The following is a 27,135-nucleotide window of genomic DNA, read 5'->3' as shown; positions in this document are numbered from 1 at the left end:
CCAGGATGCATTCTACTTTAGTAGTCTAACCAGTTCACAGGGAGTCAACAGGTGTGAGCAATTGACAATTGATGCTAAACCACTAGGGTGTATGAATATAGTCAGAACTTTAAATGTTTGTGTCATTTCCCTTGAGAGTTTTATTAGATACTGCCATCACCAATGCAAGCTAACTTTATTTAAACCAAGACAACTGCATGAAAGTTTGGATGCATTGCACCTGGGGGGAGGTACCAATTGCAAAAACATATATGTGAAACATTGGAGAATATTGGAGAAAAAGAGAAAAACAGGAGAATAAAAGAGTAGGAGTAAAATACAAGGTATAGTAGAAGAAAACAATTGATGAAAGCATCAGTCTAGGGGTTGCTCATACAACTGTTTCTAAGAGTCACTGTGACATAAAGAATATGGAATATTTGTGAACTAGGTTTTAGCCTGCCCTCAAGCATAGAAATTCATTCTGGGGTAGCCACATTCCTTTAGAGTTTTTATTCTATGACAAAAAAAGGTGTGTGTGTGTGAATGCAGCAACTGAACAGTGGAATTCCAATTTCAGGGTTTTTTACACAAAGGCAGGAGGAGATGAAGCAGACATTTCTCCAGAATAATTTCAAGAATAGAATTTTGAGTGAGATCTTGAATCTTCCATGTGGCAAATGTATAAACATTTATGGTGGGAAAGGGAAACCTCCTAAAAAGATCTTGAGTCATGCAAAATAATGCAGCCTTTTCCAACCTGGAACCCTTTGGCTGTGTTAGGCCTGCAGTTCCCAGAGTTCTCGTCTGGAAGACACCAACTTTGGGAAAGCTGCTGAAATGGAAGAATGAAATGAACTCCAGGAACTGAAAAGTGTTTCCCTTTCTATCATCTTTAGGAAGCAACCAATCCTAATTTTTGTCTCAAAATCCTTATAGACCATAACTTTAAATTGGTTGGTATTTCTAGGACAGATCAAAGTCAGAGTGGAGGTTATAGAAATCTTAGGAATTTTGAAACCTGAAATTTGTCCTAACTTGCTTTCAACTTACCATACCGTGGTTTTCCAAAGCCTGTAGAATCCCATTTGAGTTGTTTTTTCCTGCTCCTTTTTTAGACCTCCTACATGCACACAGTTGTCTAGGCTTGTCCTTTTTCTTCTTCTTTCTACGGCTTATCTTTAAACCATCTCCTGTGTTTCACAGAAAGCAAAAAAGTTCCAGTTTTGATTCACGGTTTTTGTCTGCAAATCAGAAAATTACCCAGTAGCTAAATACAAATTTGTAACAATCTTATGGCTGAATTATGAAGGTACTGTTTTACTCCCACTAACTCTGCTGTTACCTAAAAGGATTATATAAGAGAAGTTTGCATATATTGTACAAAGACCCAGCTCTCTGGAGGGGGCTCTTAAGCTGAGAGAGATGAAAGGAAGAAGAACAGAGGAAGACCTTCAAAAAAAGGTCGATGGACTTCATTGCGATGGCAATGAATGGACCATTGGGAAACTTGAAAGAACAGGCTGAGGATAGAGGGTCATGGGGGAAAAATCTACATACTGAAAATTTTATATTTTCTAACATTAAAATAATGAAAACGGTGGAAGAACAGTTTCAGCACTATTTTTTTTAACAGATAATAAGCATAGGGTAACAGATAATAAGGATAGGGAAAGTTCCCTGATTGTGTGATGTACACAATGCACACATACAGAGGTTCACATCCATTTGAATTGGCCTCTAGGTTGCCTTCTGCCCAGGACAACTCATTGCCAAGCTCAACACACACCTGGAACGCAATCCAAGGTCCCTCATTTTCTCTAATTGTAAACTTACCCAGGAACAACTTTGGTGGTAGTGGTTAAGGCACCAAGCCAGAAGCCGGGAGACAGTGAGTTCTAGTCTCACCACAGACACAAAGACAATGAACAAGGTGATCTTGTCATGTCACTGTCAGACCTAGGAAGAAAGCATTCTCAAACCACTGCTACAAATCTTGCCAGGATAAAGAGGAAAGATGTAGACTTATCACCAAAGATAACCTTTAATAGAATGAAACACAGCTCCATTTTGAAAATGGAGGAAGAAAAAAACTGGAAGAGTGACCCTGCTTGTTTTCCATTTATGAATTAATAGTTGCCCCCACTTTTTACATGCTCCTTAACAATTTAATCTCAACTTTGCAAAGCTTTCACAGGCTTTGTGTAGTTTAGGCTCAAAGCTGTTCACCTGTGCTCTAAAGAATGCATGTGTTCGCTAAGAATCAAAACCAACTTGATAGCACATAATCAATCAGTTTAGCAGGAAAGGGTGAATTCTATTTATTTAGGCCTTTCAACAAGGGGTCCACTTATCAGATGCTTTAAGGAGACCCTCATGCCATAACAAAACACACACAGAGAGAGGGACAAGGGCTTTGATGCACTTGGCATAAAAACTACTAAGCGTCTACAGTGTGGACTTCTGTGTTTTCACTGCAATTACTTGCCTTTGACATTTCCTGAAACCAGTAAAAATCACAAGATCAGCATGAAAAGCATCATGTGCAGCTCAGCTATTTATTCAAAGAAACCCATTGAGGTAGAAAAGGATTAGAAGCAGAGAGAAAGGGAAAGGGTTGTGCCAGACCAAATAGTTGGCAAGACCAGGATTAGAAAGTAGATTATCCCAAGCAAATTAGCACTGCTGGGTTTGGGAGTTGAGAAACAGGGGGAAAATAGGGGAATGAAAAGAAAATTCTACCGAGAAGGGCTCAAGACGTCTGTAAATAAAAAGGTAAAAGGCCAAGATCTTGGGAAATATACATTTGGAGAGAAATTAGAGGGATGAAGTGCACAATATATGTAATTTATACTTGGATCTGAGGAATTAAGGTTAATCTTGGGGCTATGTTTATCAGAGCAGGAGTGTGAAAACTATTAGGTATTGTAAACTATTCTTGTGATAATTAATACATGGAAAGGTTTCTTGCTTGATATACTTGGAAATATAATTGGAGGATTGGACACAATGCAATTGTGATGTTTGTGAAGAGAGAGAAGGAAAAGATAGGAGGACAGAAATATGGGGGTTGAAATAGATTGATTATAGGAATATAGGAATGGCTGTATGGATCTGCAGCTTCTGCTTTCTCTGGGAATGATGAAAACAATGTTTAAACTTAAAGGATGTCATGGTTCCTTTAGGTTTGCAACAAGTGTATATGCATCTTTTTCTTCAAACCCCATCCTGGGGCTTACAGTACATTGAGGCAAGAATTATTTTAAATGATCTAAAGTAGCAACACTTTTAAGTACTGTTGTTTTGAATGTTGATATTGATATTGATAACCATGCATTCAATCCTCCAAAAAATGGAAGTGAGGTTTTTTTTTTCCTTTTCATTTCCTTTTCATGGCAAAATAGGAGTTTATAGTATTAAACAGAGGATTTTTATGCCCTTTGTCCCTTTTATTTCAGAGCCTGTTTTCTTACAAAGAAATTAAGAGAATTTCCTCAAATACCTAGAGACGCAACCTTACGGCTTTGCTTTGGTGGGATCTCAAAGTTATTATGAATCTTTCAATACTGTTACTCCTCCTGTTGGAAGCAACTAATGCTCAGTTTCCACGACAATGCACTACAGTGGATGTGCTGATCCAAGGCGAATGTTGCCCAGATCTGACTCCCGGAGTGGTTCCTGGTTTGGATCGCTGCGGCTCATCTTCTGGAAGAGGCCAGTGCATACAAGTGACAGCAGATTCCCGACCCCATGGACCTCAATATATGCATGATGGTCGAGATGACCGTGAGCAGTGGCCTCTTCGTTTCTTTAATCGAACTTGTCGGTGCAACCGCAATTTTTATGGTTACAACTGTGGCTCATGTCAACCTGGCTGGACTGGCCCCACCTGTGACCAGAAGATTAATATAGGTAAGCACACTAGCAAGAAAGAGAACACGATCGTGGCGCTTCTTTTTTAGCCCTTCCAGTAATGATACTAATGTTTGAAGAAAGACTTCACAAGGTGCCTTGCCTGGTCATCTCAAATAACAAATGGGTTGGCATCTGTCTTCACATCTCTTGGTCACCAAAGCCTAAGTCTCTAAATTTAAAAGAAAAGCAGACTTTTTAAAAAGAAAAAAGAAAGAAAGAAAACAAATAAACCATAAGTAAATAATTGGGAAATGCATGCATGTTATTGACTGGATTTGCAATCTTGTGCAAATTTATTTCACACTGATGTAGTAGAACTTCCAGCTTCATGCTTCTTCTCCATGAAAAAAAAAATTGCCATAGGGGATGATGATCAGACAACAAGAAGACCTGAGGGAGGAGGAATATAAAAGTCACAAAATATGTATTTTGTTTGAAAGCTTGTTGGTAGTAAAGTCAGGAGAAGATATAAACAGCAACCCTAAAGAATGCCTTTCTGTTTAGGCTGTTAAGAATTATTAAGAATTATTCTAAGTGAGGTTTTCCATGTTGTTTGATTCGAAAAAACGGCTGTTCATTTGCCTTTCTAATGCTACATGGAATTTGAATAATTCCCAAGACCAAGCATTCAGCAAAATGAAAGTATGTGAGCGCATAACAATATTTAGTAAGAAGAAAATAATTATTGCATGAATCGGAGACGATCTCAAAAAACAGTAAAAAAAAAAAAATGTTTTCCACAGCATTTTTTACGCTTCTCATTGAACAATAAAAATGACCCCTCTCAAACCCAGTTTATGATTTAATCCAATAAATAAATGCTTTGTGTTGAATCAAAACAAACCAAGGAAGAAGTGAAAATTCAGATTTATTTTTTTTAAAAAGAACAGTTCTTAGAACTTTCTGAAGTTACATTGGGGTATGTTGAGAAATGCAGCAGATTATCTGGATTTCTTTTGGTCAACATTCAGGCTTGGTTATAGGATAGAATCCACTTTCATTCATCCTGGTGGATGACCTTTATCAGGACCTGATAAGAGAAGTGCATTCTTCTTGGTCCTTTTGGACCTCTCAGCAGGTCAAGGATGTTGACCATGGTATTTTTCTGTAGCATCTGTGAGAGTTGTGGGTTGCAGGCACTGCTTTACTGTGATTCCACTCCTTTCTAAGTGGATAGTACCAATTGGTTGTGGGGAAGAAAAGTCATCCAAGCAATGATGGTTTGTTACTCTCTATAATGGAATGTACACTTACAGCAGCAGTACGGGAAGGATTTTGCCAGCTCCGAGTTTGCCCGAAAGAAGCCTGGATCAAGTCATGAGCTAGATGGGGAAGGAAAGAAGAGATTCAGGGTAACCATAACCTAAAATCTCTCAGGATATATAGGTAGTCCTCAAATTATGACCCCAATTGAGTCCAAAATTTATGTTACTCAGTGATGCATTTGTTAAATGAGTTTTGCCCAATTTTATAACTTTTCTTGCCACAGTGAATCATTGAACATGTTAAGTCGGTAACAAGGTTGTTAAATGAATTGGGATTCCCCATTGACTTTGGTTGTCAGAAGGTCACAAAAGCTGTTCACATGACTCCAGGATACTTCAACCATCAAAAAAATAGGAGCTGGTTGCCAAGCATCTGAATTTTGATCATGTGACCATGGGGATGCTATAATGGTCATAAATTTGAGAAATGATCATAAGTCACTTTTTCAGTGCTGTTGTAACTTTGAACAGTAATTAAATCAACTCTTGTATGTCAAGGACTACCTGTATTTAGGTTTAAGCAAATAAAGGGTTGAATTCAGTTGGATCTCACTGTCTCATCTCTTGGCTTGGACCTGACGTCAATGTGTTAGACATCTAATAGACAGACTCTTGCCAAACTAAAGCTATAAATTTCTAATCTATTTAATATATCTTGAGAGATACTAGGGTGTGGTTGCACTGAACAACTTCCCTCCTCTCCTATCCAACTCGTGACAGTGTAGTCTCTTTATCTGGGACTCTTTCTAAGAAAGCTCTGAGCTGCCAAAATCCCCCCATGCTGCTGCAGTACCCAATCCATTACACTCTTATAACAGTTCTTTAATATATACATGAAGATGTTTGGAGAAGTCATTCACCAGTTTGGGTTGAAGAATCATCAGTATGCCGGCTATACATTTCTACTTCCAACCTATCCAGGAATGCGATGGAATTGGCTTCAGACCAATAGAAATGGGATGGGTAGAAACTGAGTTTGAATCCCTGAAAAACAGGGTTATTGTTTGTCCAGAAGATATTTGACCCTTTTCTTGCCCAAGTAATAATAAAATTGGGGAGATAGTGTTGCTAAAATAAAAAATCCACAACTAGGGATCCTCCTAGACTCACAGCTAATGCTAGACAGATAGTGGAGGTTGTAGCTTGAGAAGGCTTTGTCTTCAGCCCTTCCTGAATGAGATCCTGACAATAAATACTAACACTTTTATCATATTTAAAATTGTTGACTGAAATGTGTGTTCCATGGGATTGGGAAGTTGCAGCTGGTGCAGAGTTTGGGAATCTCTTGCGGGCAAGAGACAGCTATCCATGTCATAAAATAGTGGTTTTTTGGTGTGCCACAGTAGTTTCCAATAAGCTTCTGAGTACAATTTGAGTTGATTTTGTTTATTGCGTGGCATCTGGGTAAGCTATTACCTCCTGCTGTGTGCATTTGTTGTTCCAAACTGTGTTTAGATATCTTTTCCATGTGAGATCAGGGGAGGGAAATAAGGGTGTGATCTTTTTTTTTTACTTTATGAATTATCCCTATGAAATAGTTTCCTATCAGAGTTTCAGATGAAGTCTTTCCATGATGGAATTCAGAAGCGTAGTCACAACTGATCTCTTTCACAGAAATTGATATGAAATTACCCAGATGTTATTAAGTAAGATTTTAATAAATTTAAATGTGGCCATTGAACATGGACACCAAAGTCAGGTTGTGATTTTATAGAGACGACGACTGTGATGGAGATATATTAACTTCATGAAAGATACTTGTGGACTTAGTGATATGCAAATACTTCAAAGAAATACATAAAGCAGCTACATCTTACCAATTCAGAATAAAAAGGTGTTTCCAAATTGCAATGTGCCTGTAAGATTTGCAATGGTGAAAATATATTATTGTTGTTTTATCCTTGTTTGTTTGCTTGTTTAAGTGAATGTAAAATATCAATTACTATAACTTTCCCTTACTGAAATCTTCATTCCAAATATGCAGTGTGGGAAAGTTTCTAAGCATTGTAATAGTGAATAAAGATAATGAAGATATGTTCTTCATCATGTGTTCTTTGTAATGCAGCTCTAAATCTTTTGTGTATCCACTACTCCCGAAAAAGTCTGAATTTATCATGTACTTATTCCATCCAGTTACTCTTTGGTGATATAGGTGGCCAATAAATCTGATAAATAAATTCATCAAGGGGCATTTTACCTACATCCATATTTATTCACACTCAAGGGACATATTAATTGATAAGCCAATTCATGGTATGAAGTGAAATGTGGAATTTAGAACCCTCTTATAGTTGATGAGCTTCATCAAATACATTTTTTGAAATTCATGAGATATGTTAATCTATGTATCTGCAGAATGGCCTGTATATCTCTTTTTGCTTCATAAATGGTATACTGAATTGAAAGCAACTGTATTACATAAAATGACTTACATACACAAGATATTTACTTTGTCTGCAGTGGGGCGTGAGGCGATGATGTATTAATTTAAAACTCTTTATTATACCATGGAAAATCTAAAAGGTTTCATCAAAAGGCTTATTCCAATTCCCAGCTCCCAAAATAGTCACATCATTTATAGAGGTAAAAAGGTAAAGGTGTCCCTGCAGATTTTATTCCACTAGTCGTTGCCAGCTATTAGGGATATTCATCTCCCTTTCAAGGCCATTGAGCCAATGCTTTCAAAGACATTTCCATGGTCATGTGGACAGCACAACATCAGAGAGCACTATTACCTTCCTACCAAAGTGGTACTTATTTATCTACTTGCATTTGCATGCTTTCGAGCTATAGAAGCCAACCTTAAAATCTCTGGCTTTATAAACAAAATTGAATTAAGTTATATAATACAATAGCCTATACTTCTGTGCAGTCCCCATTCTGGTTTTATATTTTATTTCAAAATACTTAAGTATTTTTATCCATCTTCTCTAGGTACAACATCTTGTTGAAACATGATTTGATTTGAGATCCTTTTTAACCAGGTTATTGATAAGCATGTATTTTCAGTCTTTAATATGGCTTTAATTCTATTTCTTTGACCTCCAGTTAGACGAAATCTTCTGGATTTTTCTAGTGAAGAAAGGACAGAGTTTCTAAGAGTCTTACAGCAAGCCAAAAGTACAACACACCCTGACTTTATGATTGCAACCAGGAGACGTGAGGAGATCTTGGGTCCTGATGGCAACACTCCGCAATTTGAAAATGTGTCCATTTATAACTATTTTGTGTGGTCTCATTATTACTCGGTCAGAAAAACTTATCTTGGGCCTGGACAGCAAAGTTTTGGTGGAGTAGATTTCTCCCATGAAGGACCAGCATTTCTCACTTGGCACAGATATCACCTGCTACAACTGGAGAGAGATATTCAGGTAAAGTATTTTTATTTATATCGCTTAGTCTCAGATCAAAGAACAGGCAAGCTCTGCCTCATTTTCAGTTAGGAATGATGATATTCCTTGCCTAAAAGAAGCTACCGGGAAAGCTGTAGATGAGGGGTGTCCAAACTTGGCAACTTTTATGACTTGAATACTTCAACTCCCAGAATTCATGGCTGGCTAAGAAATTCTGGGAGTTAAAGTCCACAAGTCTTAAAATTGCCAAGAATGGACACCCCTGCTGTAGATAATTAATGTTGGATGGTGGTGTGGCCTCCAGCAGCTGAATCAGAGGAGGAGGAGGAGGCATGGGAGTCAGAGTCAGCATCAGGGCAACCTGGGAACTCCGAGGGGGAAGAAGGAATGGAGCTGGCACAGAGAGAGAGAGAGAGAGAGAGAGGTGGAGCCTGGGCCATCCGTCAGCCCTCAGATGGAGAATCAACAGCCCCCAGGTATGGAGGTGGTTGATGAAGAAGGGGAGGAACAGCTGGCTCTAGTGCCTGACATGCAGCTGTGAGGAAGGCAGAGGAGAGCAGTGGAAAGCTGTGGGCCAATCCTAGGGAAGGAAGAGCCACTGTTGCTAGCAAGGCCCCACCCTAGCTCTGGGGATAAAAGGCAGGGGGTGGAGATGGATAGGTGTGGCAGACAACTATTCATCTTCTGGCCCAACGGACTAGTTAGCCTGCAAGAGAAACTTTTTGCCGGGGCTGCCAGCAATCCTAATAAAGGAATCTTTTGAGTTCACATCAGAGAATTTGTCCTGTTTCAGGAGCTGGGTCAGAACAGATTACCTAGGCAACCTGCTGTTTGACAACTATTTAAATAGAAAATCATTCAAAATTCCCATAACCACACACACACACACACACATACATATCAAAAAAGTCAAATTAGTTGTAGTTCAAAACATTTGAATATCACCAGGGACCTATCCAGGCTGCAGATATCCTGAGTATACAAAAGCACTCCTTGTGGATGTAAATAGGGATCTGATTTTCTTCAACCAAAAGCCTCTTATTAGAATGAGTATCATATTCAGATGCATATATTTAAAGTTCAAACTTGATTGTAGTGGCCTGCTAGAAAAGAAGCTGCCAAGAATGACTTGTGTTTCCTTGTGACTTGTGTGGTTCTGTCTGCAACACAGCATGGCTCATCATGAATCCCATATTCTACCCACCAGAATATGCTACAGGATCCTTCTTTTGCCCTCCCTTACTGGAACTTTGCCACAGGTAGAAACAGTTGTGACATCTGTACAGATGATCTCATGGGATCCAGAAGCAGCTTTGACGACTCTCTTCTCAGCCCCAACTCAATCTTCTCACAGTGGCGCATCTTATGTGAGGCTATTGAAGACTACGACACATTGGGAACCATTTGCAACAGTAAGCCTAGATTTGTAGTGCTATTTAGCTGTTATCACAGTTTCCTTAAGAGTAATAAAGAAATGTAAGAGTTCTTTTTGGTTCATATATGGAACCTAGCAGGCTTAATTTCATCTTTACCTCAAATTGCACACCCATTGTTCTGACCCAAACCTTTTTCCAATAAGGCAAGCAATAACCAAAGGGAACAGAAACCTTTCAATGAGTCTTACAAATCTCCGGTTAAAAGGCTGCTGCAAACTAATTACTTTGATAAGCACAAACCTTGCCAAAACTGTACGAGACTGCCAAGAATCACAGATAAGAACTATTTCACAACACAAGAGTCTTCAAATACCAACTTAAAATACTGTAATGTCCACGAGGCTGAGTTTCAAAACATCTTTGCTTCCTGCAAAGAATGTTTGCTTCACAGCTGGCTTTTATCTTCTTGAAGGAGGGGCCATTACCTTGCAGCCTTACTCTCAAGTCGCCCGTGTTGTTGCAGCTCCTCTTTCCTGCGAGCAATCCTGCGCACATGCACACTTGGCACAGGCTCCTCAGGAACCTCCTCATCAGCCCCCACAATCTCTGCCAGCCCCCACAATCTCTAAAGGCAGCAGTCCACTCCCTAATGGTCCTGGCCCCTCATCTGAGTCCTCGCTCTCCTCAGCCGTCCACACCTGCTGTCGACTAACCACAACACCAATACACACAAAACATTACATGTTTCATTCAGAGGACATGAACACTTTTTATCATTAATCAAGTTCACTCTCATGTGAAACACTTCCAATTTTGAATATTGAGGAAAATTCTGCTTTCTTTCAAATTTATGTCTAGTCTAATGAAGGGAAGAGCTAGGAGTGACATGATAGCAGTGTTCCAATATTTGAGGGGCTGTTACAGGGAAGAGGGGCTCAATTTATTCTCCAAAGCACCTGAGGACAGGACAAGAAATAACAGGTGGAAACATATCAAGGTGAGGTCCAATCTAGAACTAAGGAGAAAGACTTATTCCAGAATGTCTAGCTTTTTTCTGGGATACATCGGTTTGAGATCCACGCTTTGAGGCCCCAATTTCAAAAACATGGACAGAGTTCAAAAGAGAAAACTGGGTAAGTCCAGAAAAAAAGCCAATAGTTTTATTCACTTTAAAAATGTCTTAGCTATGGTTCTTCCCTATGTTAATTTTCCCCCTACTATTTCATTAAAAGTTAAAATTTTGCAATAACATTTTACAGAGGCTGTATGTGCTATGTCCAATAGGTTGAGGAAATAAATGGGACTCAAGCACAATGTTTCTCAACCATGGCAACTTTAAAATGGGTGGACTTTAACTCCCAGAATTCAGTTGAAATCCATCTTGCTTAAAACTGCCAAGGCTGAGAAACACTGCCCTAGTGTCTCATCATTACATCTATAATCTAAGGCCATTGATTGAATTAATGGCAGAAGCAAAATTTAAATAAGAATTAATAATCTTTCTGTCTCAATGTCTTAAAAGTAGGCCTTACTGTACTTTTATATATCACAATGATTTCTATTACCTTTTATAAACCTAAGTGATATTGCTATCAACCTCCTTCTACTATAAAAGCCCCAAAGTAGCAAAGAAAGGGAAGAAATCTATTCAGACTAATGTTTTATGTTTTAGTGATCCTGTGTTACCCTCTTCAAACTTACGTAAAATCTAGTATACCCTTTCTATATCAACAGCTGCACATTTGGAATTCTCGAGTTTCATCCACAGCTCAAAATATCTACACCAAAAATGTACATATAGGGAAACAATGTAAATGCAAATTAATACCATTTTTTTTTTAAATCCAGCCTGCTTTGGGAGAAACCAATGCATAAATAGAGAGGAATAAAGTAACAATTAGAGGGGGGGGGAAAACATAACAATTGAGCACAACCAAGTGGACAGAGCATGCATAAATCTCCTATATATTTTCTATATTTACCATACGATAAGTGGCCTTTGGGAAAATAAAAGATATTCAGCAGGTTATGTATGCAACATTGACTGTGAGTGGTTCTTAACCAAAAATGAAGAACGTGGGATGCTTTTTCTTTAAGATGCCTTCCCTGCATTATTTCTTAGATTATAAGGTTAACCTGATAATCCATTTAATTTTATTCCCCCACCCTCATACCCCTGTTTTTGTTTTGTTTTTCCAAATGTCAGGCACAGAAGGTGGTCCAATTAGACGCAATCCAGCTGGAAATGTCGCCCGTCCTCTGGTGCAGCGCCTTCCAAAAGCTGAGGATGTTGCTCTTTGCTTAGAAGTCGGATTATTTGACACGCCTCCATTCTACTCCAATTCAGCAGACAGTTTCCGTAACACTGTTGAAGGCAAGTCACTCCAAAGCAAACAAACTCTTGAAGCCAAAGGTGAAATGCACCACACTCCTAACGTTGACGTGGGTAAAAGCAAGCAAACAAACAAATGGTTCAAATCCTTTAGTGGGAGGGAAAAGAAATTTAAGTAATCATCCCCAAGATTCATTATCTGATTTTTCAAATCTGGAAACAAATAGGATGTGAGGGAATTCCTTTATTGAATTCAGGAGGTTTTCTCAAAATCAGTGGCCCTACCAGTGATGGGTGAAATTAAAGCAAATGTTGGCTTTATTCAACATCAGCAAGTAATATTATTCGAGGCTAAGATACTTTGCCTCAGGAAATGATTTTTTAAAAAATTAAGAAACACTTCAAAGCATAGCATATTCTTGACCTTGTTAAAAGCAGTGACATACTCAAATGTCCATCTCTCGCCATATTATATTATATTATATTATATGGAGGCCATACATGTTACACAGCACATAGGCAGATGAATATAGGCCACAGCAAACATCTTACCCATCATCAGATCATGATTTATCAAGCCTCAGGGTAGCCCAACTCTAAGAGGTCTGGAGCCAAATGGGAACTTCCAACTTTCTGGTGGGTCCAGAAGACCATTTAGAGATGTCTCTGGATAATGAAAGGCTAAAATTGGGGGACAGGGAGTGTCTCTTGGAATTAAAGGTGCAAATGGGATTGGATATGGAGACCTTTGAGATGCAAGCTTCTAAAATTCCCATCCTTTAAGTTATACACACACCATTTCAGGAAGTAGACCCATAATAGTCCTCGGGGTTACGTTGAAGTGAGAATAGAAACATGAAGCTTCAGGGAAATAAGGTACTACTCTTGCCATCCTTCAAACCCTGTTAAAACTTGAAAACTGCTTTGAAATGCTGCTGGTGAAGTTCAGCTATTTTACCATCAGGTTTTGGTAATATAATCTTAGTTTTATAGGAGACCTCATTTTTATTGTGCAAAGTGGACTTTATTAATGTACAGAGATAAAATCAACATGACCTAATTCATTAAATTAAGCAATTCTACCAATCAACTTTTATTTAGTTAAATATGTTGACTGAATACAGTTAAATATGTTATGTCCCCCAACTGGACAAATCATTTACACAGGTCCAGTCTAGGTTGTATACCTATCATTATGTTAAGATATGGAACCAAGTCAGAAAACAATCACCAGCAGCAAACAATTCAGAAACTCAATTCATCAGAAGAGAAATACAGGTAGACCTCATTTACTGACTACTCATTGAACAATACTGGCTTTTTGTCTCAGAGGAGAATTATGGTTAGTCTATCTAAGCCATCATAACAGGCGTGTCCACAGGTGTTTTTACCTGTATCACATTTAGAGAAGTCCCATCCAATACAATATTACAGTTCAGTACTTGACATGATCGAACAGCTCAATATATTTCACCTACAAGACTGATCAGTAAAACATACAATCCTATTTCAGTTGATGAGAATGTCATCTCAGTCTCAACTCTACAAAAAGGATCATCTGGGAAATATCTGGAAAATAATTGGTTATATCACCTTTCCTTGTGTTATTGCATATGTAGAACAATATATTTTGATACAACCACGTTGGCTTCTGCAGTTGAAGTCATCAACACCTCATATGAAAGTGTGAACTCCCAATTTTAATTAACTATGCAGGTTCTGGCATCTTGAACAACATGGATATTTTATGCAAGCAAAATTAAAAGGGTATTGTTGTTTTGCTGAGACATGGTACCATCTTAACATCAATAGCAAATGGAGAAGAGGTGGAAGAGAAAAGGGCTGAGAAAAATTAATGTGAAATTATTTATGTGGACTTAAATTTGGTCACAGTCACTTCAGTTTTATCTAGTTTCAAGACTACACTTAGGGAGCATTGTACGGTTAAGGTTATTTATTAATTATATGTGTGTGTGTGTGTGTGTGTGTGTGTGTGTGTATCTATATGTATATGTATATAATGTCTGTGGATGTTCTCAGTTATCCAGGTCATGGTTGTTCCAAAGGTGCTTTTTCAAGAGGCAACAGGACTTTCTGTGTGTTTTTTTCTTTGAAGAGGTTTCACTTTTCATCCAAGAAGCGTCTTCAGTTTCTTGGATGAGAAGCGAAACGTCTTCAAGGAAAAAAACAACAGAAAGTCCAGTTGCCTCTTGAAAAAGCACCTTTGGGACATACATGTATGTATGTATGTATGTATGTATGTATGTGAGTTCTCTCTCCTTCCCTCCCTCCCTTTCTCTTTCTCTCTCCCTCTCTTTGATAGAAAGCTTTAAAAAAAAAAAACACCACCAGACACATATTTAAAGACAGAGTTCCAAGAATGAAAAGTACCACAGAACCTAGACAGAGCTGATTCACAAGTGTGTTTTAAAAAGCATAATAATATTGCAAGAATGAATTTGCAAGGAATTAATATACAGGATGCTAAATACGTTATATTAAATATTTAATTTTATTCACTCTTAATAATAGCCACCTAACTTCACCTTAACATTGGGCTAAATAACAATCAAGATTCATACATGCCAAGAATCTAGAGTGCTAGTTGGGATTTTCAGAAGCCCAAAGCCACTTCTAAAGACAGCTAAAGAACTAAAAAAAAAACACCTTGTCCCCTGGAGAGCAGAAGAGCACCCATATTTATTAAATTGCACACAGATTTCAGCTATATTATTGCCAAGTTGATACTATTACTATTACAGATTAACAAAGTTGGAAGGGACCTTATAGGTCATCTAATCCAACCCCCACACCCCCACACCCCCACACCCCACCCAAGCAGGAGACCCTACACCATTTCTGACAAATGGCAGTCCAATCTCTTCTTGAAAGCCTCCAGTGATGAAGCTCCCACAACTTCCGAAGGCAAGCTATTCCATCGGTTGATTGTTCTTAGTGTCAGAAAATTTCTCCTTATGTCTAGATTGAATCTCTCCTTGATCAGTTTTCATCCATTATTCCTTGTCTGGCCTATATACAAAGTAATTGTTTTATTCAAGGCTGGAAAACACATTCTCCCTCCCTCCCTACTTTGTCTTCACAATCCATGTGCTTTACCTCATTTTGTGCAACCATCGTCTGAGCCAGGCCTATTGTAATATATTGCTAAGAATCACTGATCTTACACTTATCTGTCCTTGTGAAACAGGAAGCTATTGTCTGGGCTGTGGGATGATCCGTTTTTTTCATAAAACTGGCCTAGCTTTTTAGCAATGCAATTTTGGTGGAGAAGATCAAGACAGTTTTCTGATGTTCTGCTAGGTAGGATTGAGCTTAGCTAGAACGGGCAAAAGACTTCCGGAATTGCTTCTCAATTGTTCCCCTCTTCTTTATTCTTATGTCTAGGCTACAGCAATCCTTCAGGAAAATATGATCCAGCGGTGCGAAGCCTTCACAATCTGGCTCATCTGTTTTTGAATGGAACTGGAGGCCAAACTCATTTATCCCCAAATGATCCCATTTTTGTCCTCCTCCACACGTTTACAGATGCTGTTTTTGATGAATGGCTGAGAAGGCATAACCCTGGTGAGAAGTCTGGATTTATCTTATTCCTCTGTACAGAATCCGAGGTACAATCCATACCCAAGGCAAGGCTTGAGATAAATTATCCAGGCAACCATCTCTCTGTCTCTGTAAAGAAGATTGCTAAGATCCCACAGCAGCAAACCGCGACTGCGTCCTTTATCTCTCCTTACTAGAAGCAGAATAAAATCTAGCCCCCAAAAGGAATTACTGTATATATTGCTGATAAAAGGATAAATCACACCAGAAGATCATAAGCTCTTCTGGTATTTCCTTGCATCAGCAGATCCAAGAAACAGCAATGCTAACGTTTTTGTTTTTATTTTACGTCTCCTAACTTCCAGCGAATGTGTAGCTCTCTGTATTTCCATCTCCCAAAAGAAAAGCAAAACAATACACACTCTGTTGTAGGGTATACATTTGAAGGCAATCTTTAAAAAAAATCTTAGAGCAATGCTCTGTGTGTGTTTTTAATAGCAAGTCAAATGGTATTTCTTAAGATTCATATGATTGTTTGTTCCTGCAGGAGAATTCCTTAAGTTCATGCCATGTTTTGCTGAGCAATGACAGCTGAAAGGAACTGGCTTTGTAGAAGTTAGTTGGTTTTTTGTCAGTCTTGTCTTACAGAATAAAAAAAAAGATGATAAAAAGAAACTTTTAGGGACAGTACCTTGAGAGCAACAGCTTTCAGATGCACTGAAAGATGGAAAGGCATGGTGAGTCTCACAAGATTATGTCAGGAGACAATTAATACAGGATAAAGTAGTTGACAAAGTATCGGCCCAGTTTAATTCATTGTACCCATGATCAATATCCACACATGAATGTCCAGAATGAATAAATGTTCAGCTTCCATGAGGCAAAAGTGATACTTTGTGAATAACACAAATATTCATGAGTTGGAGAAATTCCTTATAACAAGGATAATAACCTAGATTTCAACTTCCATCAGTCTCAATCTACATGATCATCATCAAAGGGTTGTGGAATTGTTATTCAAAGTATCTGGAGTGTATCCTTATTTTTGAATGTGTTCTAGAATACTTTTCAATATGAAAGTTCTATGAAAGATTCACAGCTAGACTCCAACATAATACGTTAAAATTTATAGTTGCATTGGCAATAGGAATAGCACTTAGACTTATATCCATGATATGGTACATGTGCCACATGCAAACTTACCTCACTGTGCATGCACGCGCCTCCCAGCTGATTTTTGGCCTCCCAGAGGCTCAAGGGAAGCCTCTGCAGACTTTGGAGGCCGAAAAACAGGCCCGTTTCATCACTTCCCGTATTTCCGGAAATACTGGAAATGATGAAATGGGTCCATTTTTTGGCCTCCAAAGGCTGCAGAGGCTTCCCTTGAGCCTCTGGGAGGCTGAAAAAGGCCTCAAATGAGCCAAAAATCAGCTGGGAGGCACAGTGCAGGTAAGGGGGCAGAGGGGGGGGGGATCATGCACATGTGTGCAGGAGGTGTGGGGGACCACGCACGTTGCCTTCTGGGTGCTGGCATGCACAGGAGCCCAAAAAGGTTAGCCACCACTGTCTTATATACTGCTTCACAGAGCTTTACAGCCCTTTCTAAGCGGTTTACAGAGTCAGCATATTGCCCCCAATAATCTGGGTCCTCATTTTAGCCATCTCGGAAGGATGGAAGGCTGAGTCAACCTTGAGCCTGGTGGGATTTGAACTGCCAAATTGCAGGCAGCCGATAGTCAGCAGAAGTGCATTCTAATCACTGCACCACTGTGATTCATTTAAGACACCTTAATGGTTTAGAAATACACACACACACACACAAAACTACAAATCTTTGATTCACTCAACCTACATTATTATAGAATATTAACTGGTTTTGTTCGTAATCTATTCTAAGCTTTGTAATATTTGGCATTTATAGAAGGATGGTTGTCCTATAAGGTGGTATTAAACATTGATTCAGGACTAAAAGCTTCACTTTATTTGCATGTCAGTCATGACTCTATTATTAAAATAATCCATAGATTGTCAGTCCATTAACTAACCAAATAACATTGGAAGCTGGCTGTTATTAGGTGAAGATTACATCTGGTCATACAATCAGCCTGCTGTTTATACTGGATTTGGCATTGTTGTCCATCTATCAAGTCTTTCCCAAGGATATAGATAGGCAGATGCTGTTGTTTAATCTATCATTTAGTATTGTTTTATAATCAGCCATGAATAATGTCAAATCAGTTTTTCTGAAAAGCCATTTAAGTATTTAACTCCAAGTTTTCAAACTTTAATAGTTACTTCCTTTTCTTTAGATAACTCAACATACCCATTAGAAAATGCCCCAATTGGACACAATAGACAGTACAATATGGTACCATTTTGGCCTCCTGTAACCAATGATGAGATGTTTGTTACAGCACCAGAAAACCTGGGCTACAGTTATGAAGTTCAGTGGCCAGGTAAGTTATGTAATTTCTTCATCATGTAGCACATTATTTCTTTTTCTCTTAGATCAAAAGAAACTTTATTATTTGTGTATATGTCATGTGCAAAATAACCATCATGGGCTGTACTGATTTTTGCAGCTTCTTTGACTGGTTTGGACCATTAAATACTAATCAGGCTAAGTGTCAAATATGTGGTTTTTAAAATCTAAATATTTTGATTGATCTGTTTAGGAAAAAGGTATTTGATAAATAGTGAATGCTCCTTTTTAGCATCAGAATCAGCTGATCAAAAATATAGACAAATATATGTATTTGTCATAAGACAAATAAATTAAATATCGCAGTGTCTTGATTTGATGAACAGCTTGGTTTATAGTAAGGAAAAACACATTTTCTGAGTTGGCTACATGATATGTTCTAGTAATGTTACCAAAAGCTTTCATTTCATTTCATGGGTTTATATTACAGAGTAAATAGCTAAAGTTTTTTTTTTTTTAAAACAAGTTTTATTAAAAGTTTCAACAACAAACAAATCATTACATATTAAATCTTTCCCTGTCTTTCTACAATAATTTCCCCAATATTCTCATAAAACACAAACAAAGACAAACAAACATAAAAAAATCTTTTAGTAAAGTACCTTGGCCCCAGTTACCTCTCTTTGCATGGGCTAAAATAATAGCGCATATCACTCTTCACAATTCTATCTTATTTAATCCATCTTAATAAATCATTAAATTTGTATCTTTTGCCCATTCATTATCCCTCTATCTCTTCTTATAGTAAAAAGAATTTCTCCTGAAATCACTAATCAGAGTATGATGCCTTTCTATCCTCCCCCTAAGTTAGTAAAATTAACATTCAACATAACAAATACCCAATTTGGTTCTGCTTGGTACATTCTATCCACCAAAAATATTTAAATACATTGTATCCTCCTTTCCTTCGATATTTTATTACATTTTAAAAATCAATCATTATTAAAAACTTCAACATTTTAATTTCTTATTAAATCTTAAACCATTCTAATTTACTATTTCAAATATAAATGTTACAATACCATCTTCTGTACCTTAGCAGAATCTTTCTTACAAAAATTTATATTTCATCCTTTGTCTCTAAAAAAAATCCCTCTTCTCCCATCCAATTTTAAAGCTTTGAGGCTTTTCTCCGCCTTTCCCTTTCTTTCTTCCCCCACCAAATCTTCCTACCCCCTTCTTCTTCTAACCTCTGCCTTGCTGGGATCCCTTCTCTGTTGTGTTCCCTTTTTCTCTTGTTTGCTATCATTATATTTGCTTTGCATCATATTTTTCTCTTTCTCAAATGTTTTTTTTTGATCTTAAGTCCTTCATTTTCCTTGCTCTCTTCCTTCCTTCTTCCTTAGATAAGTTTTGGGATTCAATGAAGATGGCGTCTTCGTCTCTTCCTTGTTGTTCTTCTTCCGTTTCCATCTGTTCCATTGTCTGTTGGTAATTGACCAGCGCCATTTCTAGAAATAGAAAAGCTTTTTCCATGCCATCTTTGCAGGCTGCTTTTATTTGCTCATATTCATCCCTCAGGTCTTCAAAAAGGAAAGCCATTATAAATAAATCTTTTCTTTTCTTTATTCCTCTTTCTTCTTACACCAACCAAATATTCCGAGAGAAAGGCAAGACAATCCCAAAATCCACAATCCTCAATAAATCCAAGCAAGCCAAAATTCCCCCTTCCTCTTCCAGGGGTGGTATCAAACAAATAAAAAAAAAAGTCCAAATCTATATTTTAAAGCCTTATTAAAATTATATTTCTGTCCTCAAATCTTCAAGGCATCTCCTCCAACAAAATCCAAGTTTATATATTTTCTTTATCTTCTCCCTTCCGGCTTAATTCCGTCGGGAGGAAGAGTAAACTTTCCTTTCAGCACCTCAAAATAGCCGCTTTTTTTTCTCTTGTGGAAAAAATCATCAAAAAAACATCTTTTCCAGGAATTAAATTAGATAAATCTCAAAGCCCTGGGTCGACCAAGAAGAACTTTCACTTTCAATAACTTTCTCTTCTTCCTCCTGCGCATACTTGCCCGGCTGTTCGACTTCTTTGTGGCGGCCATTGCGGACCGCCGCTGCACCGTCCTGGTAAAAGGGGGTTCTGCCGGCCAGGGAGGGGGTCTGCAACACCCCCAGACCCTTCCTCCGGATCCCCCTTACCTTCAGCTACCCCTGCAGGGCAGCCTTGCTCCGCACCCGTCCGGGTCGGAGCCCCAAAACGGCTAGCGCGGCAGGGATCGCGCAGCTTCACGAATCCCTACCGCTCGCGAAGCCGACAAACCGGAAACTCAGTAAATAGCTAAAGTTTTGAACTGAATTCAGACTCCATAAGATCCTGAAATTATTGGAATTCAGTTAACTTCCACATTGTCTAAAAATAAATTCACAAGTGGGTTAACAGCTCACAGAACTGACACTCTTCTTTGTGTTTTCTCCATTTCTTTCAGCTCCAGCTCTCCATGTGACTGAAATCATAACGATTGCCATAATTGCTGCTTTGATCCTGGTTGCAATTATATTCGCTGCAGCCTCTTGTTTTGTGTATTCCAGGAGACAGGAGGAGCACCAGCCTCTTCTCACCAATCACCATCTGACCTATTCAGACGATTATGACAGCATTCCAACCCCAAGGCAGTCAGATGTGTGAATATAAGTGACTTACCTGCATTTGTTGGCATCTATTGTGTCTCATCCATGCCTGCAGGAAAGCACATGTCAGAGTGAGAAAAAATCCTCCTTTATCTAATATTTATCTCCCATCCATATTCTTTCTTAGACTGGTTAAAACATTGCTACTGATTTCACCCACCCATCATTCCTGTTCTATCTACAGTATGTTCACAATATAAGACTAACAATGAATATTTTACAGAAGTTAAAGTAATTACTAAGTATGTATTAACTGCTTTTAATATGGAAGATGGTGCAAAAATTAAGTTTATGCTAATCTTGTTCTGAGACCCAGTTTGATGTAGTGGTGAAAGCAGGAAATCATCAGTTCTAATCCCAAATTAGGCATTAAGTTAGCTGGGTGACCTTGGTCCAGTCACTCTCTCTTAGCCGTAGGAAGAAAGCAATGGCAAACCACTTCTGAAAACCTTGCCAAGAAAACTTCAAAGACTTGTCCAAGCAGTCTCTGAATTGGACAATTGAACAGAAGGAAAATAAATCTTGTAGTAAGATGTTACAAAACACTCCTAGCACCAAGGAAACAGTTACCCTGTTTTTTTTTAGGATTCAGTCACCAGCTAGATTGTCTCTGTACACCTCAATTAGCAAGCTAATTCTAGTATCTCAGCCACCTATAGTGATGTGTTTTTCTGTAACTAAGTTTACATTGAGGCATGCCCAAATAAGTCTCTGGACATTGTTTGGAAAAATTCCCTCATCAAGAGATATTAATAACTCCTGAATCCCAAAGATCCACCCATATCAATCCATTCATCCAGGCTGGGCATTTGTCCAATTTCCTGATGATGTCAGAAAATATCCTCTCAACCTCCTCAGGCTGAACTAGATCCCTTTGCAAGAGGTTGCCCCACTTATCTTGCTAGATCACACTCAGCTGGCATTCAACCCAACCAAATGCAAATGACTAAATCTGAAAAGGAACTGACAGACATTATTTTAGCAGTCTGCTACAGCAGGGGGTCCCCACCCACCCACCCCCAGGCCATGGCCTGTTCGAAACTGGGTGGCTGATAGGTAAGGGTGCGCATGCAAAATTCCACTTGCGTAAATGGAGCTTCACACATGAGCATTCTACACTCGTGTGAGTGGAGCTTCGCACATGAGCACAAGCGCCCTCTGGTCAAGCATCCTTCACTCACACATGAAACTCCATTTACAGATGCCACTTGCACACACACACACACACACACACACACACACACACACACACCACACTGAGCTGGGCCACCAAGCTGGAAAGATTGGGGATCACTCTGCTAGAGTTTGTCTTGCCTTTCCTTCCGTAACAGGTCTAAGTAATTCTGAGCAGGATCACTGGATGGTTATCTACAGATGCAAGAAGATTGCAGAACTATTCATGCTTTGCTGTTTTTATCATCATGGTGGAGGCCCAAATCTGGGCATTTATTGGTATTCAGTCATAATCAGTCCATGATTCCTTTGCCAAGATTATTCCAGGCATATCTGTAGTAGCTTTATTTTCCAAATTGCCTCAGTAAATGAAAGACACCCGCTCCCCAAGGATAAGCAACTGTAGAGAGGCACATGGGAGCAATCTTGTCCAACGCCCTAATCCAGGGGTTCCTAAACTTGGCAACTTTAAGACTTGTGGACTTCAACTCTCAGAATTCTGGGATTTAAAGTCCACAAGTCTTAAAGTTGCCAAGCTTGAAGACCTCTGCCCTAATCCTTTCTATACAGGTAGGCCTTGACTTTAAGACCATTTAATACCATTCGAAATGATGATATCACTGAAAAAAAGAGTGATCCATGACCACTTCTTCTACTCACAACCACTGCATTGTCCCTGCAGCCACATCATCAAAATTCAGGCACTTGGCAACTGGCATGTACTTATAACTGTTGCCATTTTCTGGGGTCATATGATCGCCATTTGTGATCTTCCCAAGAGGCTTCTGACAAGCAATGGGGAACCAAAGAAGCCAAATTAGCTTAAGGATTGTGTGATTTATTTAATGACCATGATAATTTGCTTAACAACTCTGACAAATATATTGTAAAATCCTTTAATGATAGTATCACCAAGCACTGGAAGTTCTGATCTTCACTCTGGTGATAAGTTGAAGACTACTTGTATTTCAAAGATTGCCCAGATGTATGACGAAATTGCCTATAAAATCACTGGAAAAATCCCCAAATGCATTCAGAAAGCCACCAGGGTCCCTCAGATACCTGGCTTCATATTATCCTAACTAGTCACCCATCCTCCCAGACATAAAGAGCACCAGCAGTCTACAACTTGACAAAAAAATGAGTTTACTGCAGCACAAGATGGATAAAAAAAAATACCATCCATCCTCAGATCCTCCAAATCTACTCTGATCTAACACACACCTGCTTGTGTGAACTGGGATTAAGATCCGCTGGGACAAACCCATAGTTGCAAAGGAGCCAGAAATTCCCAAATCCCTCTGAGTAGCACTCCTAGAGCAAGGAATATGACAAGATGTTTTGCAGGGTTTTTCTTCTTGTTGTTGTTGTTTATTTAGATAATCTGTGCCTTTTCAGAGGAAAAAAAAATCCTTAAATCAAGCACATTCTTAAACTGCAGCATGAACCACTATGTTGTCTGTTGTTGAGGAAAAAAAAGAAGACACCCATAGCTTTTGCCTGTGTGGTACTTGCTCCTTTGCTTCAATCTCACTTTTCCTTTAGGAACTCAGGGTAGTGTATACTGTATTTCCTCTTCCCTTTTTTCCCCTCGTAACAACAACTCTTAGAAATAGTTGATCTGAGGGAGAAAGGGAGAGAGAGGCTGGCCCAAAATCCTCTGGGATTACAACAAGGGTCTCCCCAGGTCTAGGCTAACTTTTTAAACACTTTTTACACCCCTACTTCAAGATCATTTCATTTTTGTTCTGACATCAGTACATCAAAGCTCTTTATTATTAACTCTCCAACATTTGATCTGCCCAGCCAGGAGGAATGTGATTGGGTTGGTAGCACAGAAAAACATGTGCTCATTAAATACTGGTGGGTAGAATTCTCGGCCTTCCTTAGTTATGTTGGCTGAACTGTAGCACTGAATTGTTATGTCAAGTTTATGTACGGCTGATATAATTTTCCAGTTTTGAGGGGAAGCGGGGTCCTGGGTATAGATTTAATTGTATTATTGTGATTACATTCCACAACTAGTCTACGTTGAAGTGAATGAGCTCTATTAGGTTCAATTTAGTTGGGATTAGCATAGGTCAGCACAGGGCAGAACAGTAAGAAAACAGTTCTTGGGTTAGAACTGAGCTTAAAGAGGGTAATATTGGCACTTTTTAAAAATAAACGGTGTGCGATGCTAAAGTTCATACTTGATCCAAAGGGGTTGAGAAGCTCAATGACATTTATAATTAATATAATTAAAAAATAACCAAAGAAAACAGGGGTTGAATTGTACATGCACTGTCAAAATATTACACTTCTTATGATTAAATAAAGGGCCCAGATGGGGAAAATAGATCATAGAAAATATATCAGAAAGTATAAATATATATATGAGAAACAACTCTGACTATGACATTGACCAAGAAGCATTATAGCTGATATTATCTGGGGAATCTCACAAGGAGTAGTATTTTTTAGAAGCATACACTGACTAATTCATTTAAACACAAGTCACATGCTTTCTCTTTTGCCATTGTGAAGGCAACTGAGTGCAATGAGCAGATAGGATCTACAAAGTTGATTTAGTCCTGGGATTACAAGCTGCTAAGCCCAAGAATGAAGAATTGTTTATCAGTTGTTTAAATGTTCTAGGTCTCCATCAAGGAACAGGTTAGTTGGCAATAAAAGTAGGAGCTTTTTTAATAGCTGCAGAAGTTGGCAGATATAGTTAGATACAGCAATATAGTTTTTGGAATGGAACGGGGATATCTGAGGGACAGCTTCTCCCCAATTCCATCTGCCTGTCCCATCAGATCCAACAGAGGGAGCATGGTAGTGGTTCCATTGGCTAGGGAGCTACTTTTGGTGGGGCTGTAGGCAATGGGTGTATTCTGCTGTGACCCCTATGTTATGGAATATCCTCCCCACCGAAATGAGGGTGGGCTTCATCACTTTTGACTTTCTGAAAATTTCTCAAGACTTGGGGACCCCAGGGGACTGGTGAATTATTGAAATGGCTCTGTTATTATTAATGTCCCTTCAACCAATTTTCTTCTTTTTAGCTTTGTTTTTATATGTTTGCAATAATAATAATAACAACAACAACAATAATTGTTTGATGTTTAGTAACTAATGTTTTTTAGCTTTGTTGTACACCGTCCAGAGTCACTTGCTTTGTAAAATGGATGGCTATATAAATTTGACAATAAATAAATTGTACCCATATTCTCATTTTTCAGTTTCAGCTTGTGAGAAAATGGCAACAGCAGTGACCTTTGCACACTCCATCTGTTACTCAGTGACATTTTCTCAATACTTCTTAACATGTACATATAACAATATTGGATTATTTGGAGAAGTTAGGATTAAAGCCCCATACTAAATATTTTGGATTATAACTCTCTCCAGATCATGCTAACTGTTGTGGTTAGACAGTAGTTTAATCAAACAGTTGTCATGAGCCAATTCCAAAAGAAAGTGAAATAAATTCTTTTCATTCTTTGAGAAAATACATCTTAAAATATGTATGCTTCATTGTTGTTCGTGTAGGTTTCATGTATTGCCAAGTGCTTTTTTAAAATTCCTACTTTGGATAAATGCCAATCCTCATCTAGCCTTGCTAAGCCAAATCAATTTCTGTGGTCCAAAGTCCTTTGAACTTGCATAAGTTACAGCTTGGATCATTTTGGCATACAGAGTAGAAACATTTTAGATATTTGAATGTGTTTGTTCCTATTATTTGCTGTCACATTGGCTTCTAAGTTTCCACTGGCACATCAAAAATATGAAGAATCCTATTTGAGCAAGCACAAATAGGGAGGTAAAAGAAGGAAACGGACAACTGCTAGAATTTATACTTTGAGTAATGAAAAATAGACTTCAAAAGAATTACAGGATCTTGTGAATTGTAAAAGAGTGACGGAAATTAGAATGAACCCAAGAGATTCTCTTTTTTCTGCATTAACTATGGTTATTGTTTTGTCTTACTTGCACAGCACTCCACAGCACTAATTTTGAGCTGCTATTATTTGTAATTGCTAAGTGGGCCAGGTATATACTTTAGTGTTGTGTCTAAGGAAACAATCATTTTATACCTTAAGTACATACCACTTCTGTAGGTATTACTATAATCTAAGGCCTACCTTTGAAAGCTGTCTAATTATATAGTTAGCTCACTACTTTTTAAAGCACACAGTATGCTATATGGCTACAACTAACAGGGTATGTGTAGCTCAGTGAATAAGCTTTTGAAGTTTTGTTTATTTATTAGATTTGTTTGCCGCCCATTTTGCTTTGATGTGATTCTTTCATGATGGAAACCAATCTATATCACTTGTTTCAAGAGTCTCCAAGTACTCTTTCTTAAGTATTCTTAAGAAATATGGAATGAAGAAAAGTTATAGCAATGTTTATATTACAAATACCCAGATGTAAATATGTGGAAGGCACATAGAGTTAGGTTTACAGTTGGTTATGGTTAGGGTTATGGTTACAACGTTTGACGTCAATTCTCAGTACCCATCAAATTAATTATATTTTAACCCTTCATGTTCTGAACACACACACACACACACACACACACACATACACTGTTAGTGCAGTTCATCACATTTCTGGAATAGTAAGTATGAAAAAGACCACAACCATGCAGAAGCTATTTAAAAATTGGTACAATTGTTAAAATACAGGCTATATATCAGAAGATTTGAGTTCTAGCCCAGCGTTAGCCACAAGGCCAGCTAGGTGATTTTTGGACATAGTCTCTCTCAGCCCTGGGAAGCAGACAATCCTTCTGAAATTTTGCCAAAAAAAAACCTGCAGGGACTTCTCCAGGAAGTCACAAGGAGTCAAGACTGACTCAAACATAAAAAAAGCAGTGACCCTGTATACATGACCTACTAACAATAGTCAATGATTAAATATTAAGAATTGCCTCCTGGGAAATACAGTAAGTGTGTAAATTAGTAGTTTGCAAGTCTCTTCGCAGGTAATAATGGGAGTCCGGCTTTGATGTTTTGGCTTGGAATGATTCTTGATTTTTCCAAACTCCATCTCAGCATTTTTTATTTTTTTGTGCAAG

General features: G+C 38.3%; 1 protein-coding gene across 2 annotated transcripts; it reads left to right on the top strand.

Annotated features, from left to right (window-relative positions):
• Positions 1 to 2,575: 2,575 nt before the first annotated feature.
• Positions 2,576 to 25,280, top strand: TYRP1 (tyrosinase related protein 1). Of its 2 annotated transcripts, none has more exons than XM_026671714.2 (8): positions 2,576 to 2,754; positions 3,438 to 3,891; positions 8,208 to 8,530; positions 9,720 to 9,924; positions 12,095 to 12,262; positions 15,626 to 15,805; positions 18,091 to 18,237; positions 20,696 to 25,280. In XM_026671714.2, exons 2-8 carry the CDS (start codon positions 3,531 to 3,533, stop codon positions 20,893 to 20,895), a joined length of 1,584 nt encoding a protein of 527 aa, XP_026527499.1. In that variant the 5' UTR covers positions 2,576 to 2,754; positions 3,438 to 3,530; the 3' UTR covers positions 20,896 to 25,280. The 2 variants fall into 2 exon arrangements, with proteins under 2 accessions (XP_026527499.1, XP_087813826.1); XM_087957700.1 differs by lacking the exon at positions 2,576 to 2,754 and adding an exon at positions 2,822 to 2,901.
• The last annotated feature ends 1,855 nt before the right edge of the window (positions 25,281 to 27,135 follow it).

The sequence above is a fragment of the Notechis scutatus genome, chromosome 2 (genome assembly GCF_049901735.1).
Source record: "Notechis scutatus isolate UNSWTSFEM ecotype Mainland chromosome 2, rNotScu1.2, whole genome shotgun sequence".
NCBI classification, from domain to species: domain Eukaryota; kingdom Metazoa; phylum Chordata; class Lepidosauria; order Squamata; family Elapidae; genus Notechis; species Notechis scutatus.
Note: the sequence above shows the minus strand (reverse complement) of the source record. Positions and strands in the feature narration are given on the sequence as shown.

Excerpts from the sequence above, each read along its gene's own strand:
- TYRP1 (XM_026671714.2), top strand. The coding sequence starts at position 3,531 with ATGAATCTTTCAATACTGTTACTCCTCCTGTTGGAAGCAACTAATGCT. Across the intron at positions 12,263-15,625 it reads TTTCCGTAACACTGTTGAAG|GCTACAGCAATCCTTCAGGA; the intron begins GCAAGTCACTCC and ends TCTTATGTCTAG. Across the intron at positions 15,806-18,090 it reads GCTGAGAAGGCATAACCCTG|ATAACTCAACATACCCATTA; the intron begins GTGAGAAGTCTG and ends CCTTTTCTTTAG.